A 10,471-nucleotide genomic window follows, 5' to 3' on the forward strand; every position below is an offset into this window, starting at 1 on the left:
GTTTTATTTGGGTTTTATTGTGTGCGTTTCGTGTCTTAGCGGGTATTTTGAAGTTATTTTCACTAATCAAAATTTTCCAAATTTTTGAACGTCATTCAAATGAGATCTGAACTGAACATTTTTTTTCTATTTCAACGACTTTGTATCTCTCACGATTTATACTTATCCATGCTGACTTTCTCATCTCGAACGTAGAGTATATTTTTATACATTAACTTTCAGGATGTTTTATCGGGAGTAATTTGAAAATATTTATCGTTTGCATCATATCCAATATGTGATATAATTATTTTGTAAAATTGTTTCCGACACAAAACCAGCGATGTCCAACAATCTGTTATTTTTAGTAATTATCATCAGACCATTAATTTTACTCAGAAACACAACCATACTATACACCTTAGATTTGCCGTCAATTACAACCAACTGCTGATGATACCAGAACCATTCGAAGGGGTCTGTTGTTACAAAACTTTAAATGGCTGTTGCAGAACCGAATATATTACAGTTCAAATCTTTGAGTTGAGTTAAAGGGTTAGTAAACGATAATCAAGTTTTTAAATGCAACCGAAAATTTCGAATGAATTTCTTCAACCAATTAAAATGCGAAAACTCTTCTAATGAGTCGATAGACGAATCCATTAGTTAGCGATATCCATATCATCCTTTGAAAAAGCCTGCGTAGCAAAATTCACTTCAAAATGATGTTTCATTTAGGAACTGAACTGGTGTTAAAGGCACAGTGTTGTTCCAGTGCATGCACTAAATGCGATGAGTAAGACATCTATTATTCATGGTTGCCGTTACCACAAAATCAGTATATGTATTATTTACTGTGCCGTTACAGTCTTAAGAGTCATAGATTTGCAACACTGGATGCATGTGTGGCATATTTATAAATGGAGAAGTTAAAACCCATGTATTTGTGAATTATTCCTTTGGTGGAGAGATTGAAAAAATTCAGTATATATGATAAGAACTAAAAGTGAGTACAAAATTAAAAATTATTTTTCATGTCATGTCTATTTTGTATTAACCTAAATTTTTGTTTTCCATATTCCATATGTCACGTATAGTCGAAATATTTGTTAGATATTTTTCGTTGCGTAGATTTTATTCGAAAATGTGGAAGAATTGTGCTCAGTTAATTTGTAATAATTTGTTTTATCCCATTCTTAAAAAACAAAATAAAAACATGATACAGCGTTGTCAGATGTCTAATTATCAATTTATATGGAAGTGATTCAGATGACGTTACCGTGATTACATGTATATCCATATACTGGTATTTTTTATGGCTGTGATTATCCATTACTGAGACTAAGGTTATTCGCATATATTATGGCTATAACTATTTATTTTTATTTTTCAGATATGCATTTATCAAGACAAGAAATAAATTTAAGAAGACTGTTGGCCAAATGTGAGTTAATGTGCAAGTCTAGGAAAGAAGATGATAGGATAGAGAAATATGTAGAAACCCTGGAGGATATGCTCCAAGAAGTAAAAAATTTAACTGAGTGAGTTGATCATGTCAAAATACCAGATGGAAATTACGTTCAACTTCTCTTATTATTTTAAGGTCCAGTGAAGCTATAGCTAATTATAATAGAAGAATCGGCGCTATCAAAAGAGCTGTGGGAATCACAACAAATAAATATGAAGATCAAGAGGACCCAGAAATTATGAGAAGCAGTCTACTAGGTGAGATTAAAAAAAAGCTATTTTTGGTCTGTGTTCAGGTTCATTTCAAAGGTAATGACATATATATATATATATATTTTAAGTTGGCATGGAAATAATATCATTCTGTTCATTTATAAATGAACCTTCAGTTTTGAATTTTTTTCTAGGTCTAAGACAAAGAAACGTGGTAATATTGTCAAAACCTGGAGTTGACGATCTCGATCAAATGATAAACTATCATGAAAGTGTTCAAAACAAGCTCACCGAAGATATGCTGCACTTGGCAAAGAGTTTGAAGGAACAGTCAGAAACTGCCAATAAAATTATTAGGAAGGATACAGAGGTAAGTGAAGCAAACATGTATTTTTATATTCAGTTATGCACCTCTGCCAAAATTATGTATACTTGTGCAATCTTCTTCTAAAGTATCATTTGTGGCCTTAGATCAAGTGGCATAACGGACAGCATATTTAAAAAAGGGATTTGTCACTGGGTTTTTAGGAATTTATAGTCGTTTTAAGTTCAAAAATTTTATGAAACATTAAAAATCAGAATGAAGCATGTGTTTTTTTTCGGTTTAACTATATGGATAAAAAGTGGCTTGCAAGTCACACTAAAATGAAATCCCAATACTTATTTCAAAAATGTTTCATTGGCAGGTAGTTGGTAGATCAGCTCAACTAACAGAGCAAAATTATGCACAACTTACAAAAGAATCCGTCACACTCGCTGAACATTCCAAAAGAGCATGGAAGTGCTGGATGTGGATTATGCTAGCTATTGTTGTAATAATCTTTATAAGTGAGTACTAGAAACATTACTTTTTTTTTCTCAATATTTCCATCATTTACTATCAATAACTTTTTTCAGATATGGTGCTGTTCATGAAAGTTATGAAAAAGAAGTACTGAAATGAAAATACCTACGTATTATCATGGAATTGTGATTTATTTATTAAAATGGCCAATTATTTGTTTTTTCATTGAAAAATATCGCAGTTTTATTACAAATTGAGGATTATTATCAACTACCCTTGGGCTTAAACTCATGCTTATTTAGACTGGCCACGGCTGTCAGGGCTCTCAGCCGGCTGACACCAAATGCAGTCATCCTTCTTCTTCTTGTGTTACCAGCGCTAAACCCAAGTTCAGAAGTTAATATGAGTGCTATTAAAAAATGAATATGCAATTTAGAACGTGGTAGAGTTAATATCAGCCTTGTTTTTACTAAAGTATTTGTTGAAATCTAACTGAGAAAGCAACTGCAACAAATGCTGTCCGCTAACTTTTTCGTGCAACCTGTGGAGTATGAAAAGGAGAGATTCTATCACTGTGTCGCTTCTTTTTTGAAAGATTTCGAGCTCTTCCAATTCGGGTTCGGTTAATTCCGAATTCCAGGTGCTGGCCACCAAACAGAATTCGTCGCAGAGTTCGAGCAGCCTTATTATGATGCTGTAAACCTAGAAGCAAAATAAATGTAAATTGAGACAGGATAGTCTGGGCGAAAACTTTACCCTGCTAGGTATTTCGTACTGGACAGCTGGCACTTGATAGAGTCTGTGTTTGTTGGCATAAATATGTTCCTGGAAAAAAATGAGGGATTTTTGAGTTACACAATAAAAATACTTTACTATGAGGTATAGGCAATGTCAGAGAACGAATTCGGCATTAGAATATGTATCGCTATCGTTTTGACAGTTTTATGCTGTTTATTGTGAAATTTCTATGGTTCAACATACAATAGTTTCCCAACTAAGTTTGAGTTTTAACCTCAAATTGAGAATGTTTTTTTTTTATGTTTGACATTATTATTGATAAAGAGCTGAGGAATTTCATGAAATTAACACAAAATCATAAAATGGGTTCTCATAGCATTCCAAAAATTAAAGCAAAAGGTTACATCGAATGTAGCAATAGTCGTTTTGCTCTGTCAGCTTATGTGTAAAGATCTATTGACCGTACTGTACTCGACTTCTAGACAAATTTCCCTGGGTAACACTCAGGGATCCATTCTGGGGTCATTATTACATTGAATGTATTAGAACTGACTTCGTCCGGTTCTGAGAACCAAGAACTTTTCTCGTCACATGAAATTCAGAGCCCTGTTTCATCCTCCGTAATCCTTACCTCATCAGGTGTAGACACAAACGTTTTTGCCAATAAATTAGTGATGAATTCGTGATGAACCTTGATTATATCTTCGAATTCGTTAGCGTTTTCGACGGCTTTCAGCAACAAAGAGAACTGGGCCTCTATCACATCGACTTGCAAGTAATACTGAAGATTATTCACCAAGAACATAAGGTTTTGCCGAAGGGTCCAAACTCTTCTGTCTCTAAAAACAAAAAAAAAACTCTCACAAACTCAACTATCCACCAAGCTAAATGACGATCGAATCACATCTTCAATTCAGTGTTTCTTGATATTAGTGCGAAGAGAATGGAATTCATTGATCATGGTGAATTTAACAACTAAAGAAAAAGTTACCTGCTTACCGAAACTCTTCAAAAAAACACTGTATTTATTTGATACATTACAAAATTTGATTCACTCACATTGTCTGCTTGTTTGAAACATGCTCTGCCCAAAGTTTATGGAGGTCTATCTGTGTTTTACGCAGTCTCAATAAATAGCAGAAAAGCTTATTATACAACTCCATCACTTTCGGATGAAAAACTATATGCAGAGGCCAGTTGATCTCGAAGTTCATCTGCAGTCTAGACCATGGATTTGTTCCTGAAAGAAGTTGAAACTAACGATAGTAATTATCTAGCGAACTGACAATATGAGTTTGTGCCACAAGGCACCATTCCCGGACCATGTCACATGAGCAATCTACCGAAAATAGTACGTAAATTTGTCCTTACGTGTAACGTCTGAATTTGAAGTTAGCTCAAACTTGAGATAGGTTTTATCGTTTTCCCCGTAGATTTTCCTGGCAGTTTCCAGGAATATGAAGTTCAGCTTCTGCACAATCGAGTCTGAGGTGGTGTCTTTCAGATGATCTTCGGCCACTCTAATGAATTGTTGAAACAGTTCCCCTCTGCCCAAGGCGTAATAATCTCTGAGGAGGTGCAAATGTTCGACCAAACTGCCTTCATCTAGCATTACGGACCACAAGTACTGAAAATGATGAGTAGCAGATAGCATTCAATATTTGTTCAATGCCATGGTTTATTTAGCGTTTAAACAACTATAGCTCCAAAACATTGTCATGCATAATAATAATAATTTTTGTCAGTACCAAGAAACACACAGTTTTTAGACACATCAATACAATTTCTAAAATAGGTTTGAGAGGATAAGATTCCTCAATATAGTTTCTAAAAAATGCTTGTAGATAAATTAGATTAAAAAAAATACAATTTAACAAGGTGAAATTCCAATCTCATAAAAATTGACTAAAATGTAAAGCCATTAGCTTTTACAAATTATAAATCACATAGCTAACATATTATATATATTCAAAGTTGAGTAAAAATTCCGGAGGTCACCACAAAAGTGGCTCTATCTTCTTTAATAACTTCGAAAAATTGATCAATTTCATATAAAGGATGTTTGGTTAATATTTTCTTCAATAAGTTTTTGAATCTTCTGAATGGCAAGTTACAAAATTCGACAGATAAGGCATTGTATAGCTCAATTCCTATATTATCTGTTCTTTTCAACCTATTTGATTTATTTCTTGTATCATGTTGGTGTATATCCTTGTGAGCAACTTTATTCATCAAGTTTCGTTGAACAAGAAGCAGATTTTCAAAGACAATAACTGAATATAGGGTCATTATTTCAAGTTTTACAAATATTGGTCGATACTTTTCATCATAAATGGCAGAGACTACGCTTCTTACTGCAGATTTTTGAATGACAAATATTCTATTAAGATGTACCTTTGATGCATTATTCCAATTGTTTATACCATACCTAAGGACTGAATGAAAGAGTGAATGATATGTTGCAAGTGCCGCACTTTGATTAACTTTTTTTTTAATTCTTCTGATAGCAAAAACTGTCTTACTAAGTTTACTACACATGCTATTCACATGGTATATCCATTTCAGGTTGGAATCTATTTGGTAGAATTTTTGTTATATCGATTTAAGCAAATTGTTTCAAAAGTTTCTTTTTTTTGTTCATTGAGAATCAAGTCATTTGGTGTGAACCATGATCGAGCTTTCTCTAATATGTCAGTATGGATCATGTGAGGATCATCTATTTTATATATTTTTTTGCCCAAGGTTGCATCATCTGCATACAATATAGTTTCTATGTCTGACGAGTTCATCACGTGAGGCAGGTCGTCAATGTAGATTAGAAACAGAAGTGGCCACAATATTGACCCTTGTGGCACTCTTCTCAATATCTTCCTTTTTTCACTTTTGGTATTTCCTAGATCAACAATTTGATATCTTTCGTTAAGGTATGACTTCATCATGTCCAGGCAGACACCTCTCACTCCGTAGAGTGATGCCTTGTATAATCCATGATTGATGAATAAATTCTATTATTATATTGTTATTATAACTTGAATAATCTGTATACGATGCCTGGTGTCAAAATTATAAATACATAATGGAAGCTTGCGCATATATCTATCGAAATAGAAACACTTTAGCTGCTAACAGAGCCTGTCATAATCACTCTACTCGGAATGCCCACTTATTATTATCTAGTCAACATCGCACTGCTCTTTTCCAAAGAAGTTTTGAGTTTCAAGGCTGCAAACTTTTTAATAAACTCCCCGACAATATCAGAAATTCTGAAAATTTACACATTTTTAAATCAAGACTGAAGCAACTTCTTCTGTCAAAGAACTGCTACAGTATTGATGACTTTTATTTGTAATCCAATACTATATGTGTGTATAGAAAACAATTATCTATTATTATATTTATGTGGTATACATCGTGTATGTTGTATATATGCGTGTATGTGTATATATGTGTATACATATGTGTGTGTATGTGTACATATGTGTATATATGTGTGTGTATATGTGTATACATATGTGTGTGTATGTGTACATATGTGTATATATGTGTGTGTATATGTGTATATATGTGTGTATATGTATATATGTGTATATATATATATGTGTATATGTATATGTGTGTATATATAGATATAATTTATTTTATTTTTTACACATTTTTTAATTTATAACTTTGTGACATTATCTATTTCGTAGTTTTATTTCTTTTCAATATTGTACATTGACGTTTTCCTCTTTTTCATTTGTACTTCTGCTCTTGTGGTTATACAAATCAATCTGAGTAAATAAAGAGATTATTATTATTATTATTATTCAGTTTCAAGATCAATATTTCAATACACGTAGCATCAATTGCTTTACAGAAAGGTGAAGAAATAACATTCATTATCGCTAATTTTAATTAGAATTTTTGAAACTACATCAACAGCCGATGCCTGTGTATCCCGAGATTTCAATAATAATAAATAATAATTTAATTAAAAACGTTCTGTGATGTTACCTTCGTGAGCTTGACCCGGCATTCCTCAATAGTGCTCTGGAATTCAATATTGTTGAAGGTCTGAGATTCCAACCCTTGTACCTTCCTATAGTAGTCGGTCTCCTTACCCTCCCAGATATCTCTCTCGTATTTGATGCGATAGTTTTCATCGCGAGATTTTTTCGGATCGTTTTTAACAATCCAAACAATCCTGCCCATAAACAGAATGCTTTCGGCCGTTTCGTCGCTTATGAACAGAGGAACCATTTCCCAGTTGATGAAAAATTTACGGACGATAGGAGGGCTTCGTATTCTGCTTTTTTTCTAAAACAAAATACATTTTTCTTGAGAATGACTGATGAGGGGTTGCTTTTTATGTTTCTAGAAAATATTATTATTTATCTGAAGTATGACATTTTAATGTTACACATGCACAGCATTGATCAGCATTTGTTCATGTAGATGGCACTTCAAATGGTAAAATGATAAGCATATGAATTTTTAAACTCACGATTAGTCCTAGTTTTGTACTGCTATCTGAAGACAAGTCAACCAATTGTTCGGGATAGAGAAAATTCTCATCAGCAGTTTTGCCATCTGTTATAAAGAATTCACCATAGGTGTCTACCAAATCTCCGTATATTATCCAGTTACATAAATGTCTGTAGAAAATCTTGTTGATGGATCTGATTATTCTGAAAATAACTGAATGATAATGAGGAAATGTGTTCTGTATCAATAATATGGGCGATTGTCAAAGACAGATGGATGTAATTTCAAATATTTACACGATTTCTATTGATATTTACTTGATTTTGAAGTACCTGCAAATGAAACAAGATCATCTGGCCTATTTCGTTTTGAATCTGCAGGAACAAAATACGAGAATGATACTTACAACTACACGTATTTTGATAAACAATATAGCTTAAGAAAGCATTTTTATAGCAAAATTCTGCTAGAGAAAACTATTGTATAGCAAAATTTTGTTTGAGTAAGCTATTGTATAGCAAAATGTTGCTAAAATAAGCTATGGTATGTCAAAACTTTGCTTAAGAATGCTATTGTACAGCAAAATGTTGCTTAAGTAAGTATTGTACATCAAAATTTTGTTTGAGACAGCTATTGTATAGCAAACTTTGCTTGAGAAAGCAATTGTACATACAAATTTTGCTTGAGTAAGCTATTGTATAGTAAACTTTTGCTCATGAAAGCTATTATATAGCAGAATTTTGCTTGAATAGCTATTGAATATCAAAATTGTGCCCCAGAAAGCTAACGTACATCAAAATTTTGCTTGGGAGTTAATGTATATCAAAATTTTGTTTGAGGCAGCTACTGTATAGAAAACTTTGCTTCAGAAAGCTATTGTACATAAAAATTTTGCTTGAGTGAGCTATTGTATGGTAAACTTTTACTCATGAAAGCTATTATATAGCAGAATTTTGCTTGAATAGCTATTGTATATCAAAATTGTGCCCCAGAAAGCTAACGTACATCAAAATTTTGCTTGGGAGTTAATGTATATCAAAATTTTGTTTGAGGCATCTATTGTATAGAAAACTTTGCTTCAGACAGCTATTGTACATAAAAATTTTGCTTGAGTAAGCTATTGAATAGTAAACTTTTGATCATGAAAGCTATTATATAGCAGAATTTTGTTGAATAGCCATTGTATATAAAAATTGGGCCTGACAAAGCTAGTGTATATCAAAATTTTGCTTGTTTGAGAAAATTATTGTATAGCAAGTGTTTGGTTGGATAAGTTATTGTATATCAAAATTTTACTTATTCAAGGAAATTGCTCACAGGTTCGTCATATTTCACTGTTTATTAAGATCATTCCAACTATTTCAACAATGGCCCATATGTACGAGAATCCCTGTATCGTATACTCACTGATCAGCAGCTTTGCCTATTTGATCCACTCCACAATTTACATGCTTATGCAATCTGCCAATCAACAGACACCCGTGTACGTTATCGTTCTGTATTACCTGGATCATGGACAGCAGCACTTGGAACAAGCTGCGATATTTTTCCAGAGAGCTGAGAATACAAGTCAGAGACAGGTGTGGGTTTTGTAAAAACATGTTTTCCAATTTTATCGTTTCGTTTCTGTAACCCTCTAAAACTTTGTGAACTCCGCTACAAAACGCCGTGATGTACAGACCTGTGGGGATCCTTGTAGTATTTTCCGAGGCTTTGGTTTGAGACAGCAATAGGGTCTTGCTGGATGACGAGGAGAGACCTTGAAGATATTTAACTGAGCATCCCTTGATATAAATACATTTTTTATTTTACTACTTAAATATGAAGACTTAGTATACACACTATTTCAGACATCATTAATCTGTAATTAATGAAACTGGTTTGAAACTTCCAGAAAAAATGGGTGAATGATATAAATAATTTGCAATTGAATTTGGGGTGGTATATACAGAAATGGAATCTTATTAATACATCAGGTATGTTTTGATTGAATACAAAGTTGCAGTTTGCTTATTATTTGAAACATTTGGCAGTATATAAGTTTAAATTTCAATTCATTAATTTGTAATTAGATCAGATTAGCTACCTTCTGGACTAGGAGTTTGGGTTAGTACTGTCCGATTGAAACTTGATATCTTATGAAAATCCACAGCAATCTCGACAATCATTTGCAACAGCTTCTGTTCCCCTGGATGGAGAAATTCTTGCAATTCCATCAGGTGGGTCCACTGAAAATCATTCATTCTTAAATAAATAATTTTTAATGGATTATATACGTTACATTGTGGTTATCCGATAAGTCTGCCCCATCTGGGTTGTTCCAAAGATTGAACAGACATTCGTGAATCATAGTTTTGATAGTTTCAAAAAAATGTATATAAACAATTTCAAAATATTTAAAATTTCTACATGTTGACTTTGACATGTGACATTTTACTGTTGAAGATATGTTCCAAAATGTTGTTCGGTGGATCTACAATTAAGTACCTCGGTCACTTTTATGTTACGTATGATTTTTACAGCAGTTTATCATTTGAATTTTGTGAAAAATAATAAAAAACTTCAATCGTGTTTTTAGTTTTTTCTTTATTGAAATTAGGTATGGAATGTGACATTTTAATGTGTGCACATAATAAAGACTCACATTGTTAATATACTGTTTATACACATACGCACGTACATCATTTGCTCATCAAAGTGGCACTTCGAATGGTAAAAGGATAAGCATACGAATTTATTTTTAAACTCACGACATTACAAAAATTGATTCGAAATATAAGAGATGAATAATAATGCAAAACCAAAAAGTGAAACATGGTGCAC

General features: G+C 32.8%; 2 protein-coding genes across 2 annotated transcripts; one reads left to right on the forward strand and one right to left on the reverse strand.

Moving 5' to 3' along the window:
• Nucleotides 1-825: 825 nt before the first annotated feature.
• On the forward strand, nucleotides 826-2,676 carry Use1 (Vesicle transport protein Use1). Its single transcript, XM_023168876.2, has 6 exons — nucleotides 826-985; nucleotides 1,373-1,520; nucleotides 1,583-1,704; nucleotides 1,854-2,029; nucleotides 2,346-2,487; nucleotides 2,557-2,676. The coding sequence occupies exons 1-6, from the start codon at nucleotides 970-972 to the stop codon at nucleotides 2,595-2,597; spliced, it is 645 nt and encodes a 214-aa protein (XP_023024644.2). The 5' UTR covers nucleotides 826-969; the 3' UTR covers nucleotides 2,598-2,676.
• On the reverse strand, nucleotides 2,614-10,090 carry Grip75 (gamma-tubulin complex component 4). Its single transcript, XM_023168875.2, has 10 exons — nucleotides 9,930-10,090; nucleotides 9,735-9,876; nucleotides 9,056-9,407; nucleotides 7,668-7,851; nucleotides 7,178-7,480; nucleotides 4,553-4,808; nucleotides 4,241-4,421; nucleotides 3,813-4,020; nucleotides 3,200-3,268; nucleotides 2,614-3,145 (listed from the first exon to the last, which is right to left on the reverse strand). Exons 1-10 carry the CDS (start codon nucleotides 10,071-10,073, stop codon nucleotides 2,876-2,878), a joined length of 2,109 nt encoding a protein of 702 aa, XP_023024643.2. The 5' UTR covers nucleotides 10,074-10,090; the 3' UTR covers nucleotides 2,614-2,875.
• Nucleotides 10,091-10,471: the final 381 nt, after the last annotated feature.

The sequence above is a fragment of the Leptinotarsa decemlineata genome, unplaced genomic scaffold (assembly GCF_025532065.1).
Source record: "Leptinotarsa decemlineata unplaced genomic scaffold, Ldec_3_MD MMD2_tig00026307_RagTag_RagTag, whole genome shotgun sequence".
Lineage (NCBI taxonomy): Eukaryota > Metazoa > Arthropoda > Insecta > Coleoptera > Chrysomelidae > Leptinotarsa > Leptinotarsa decemlineata.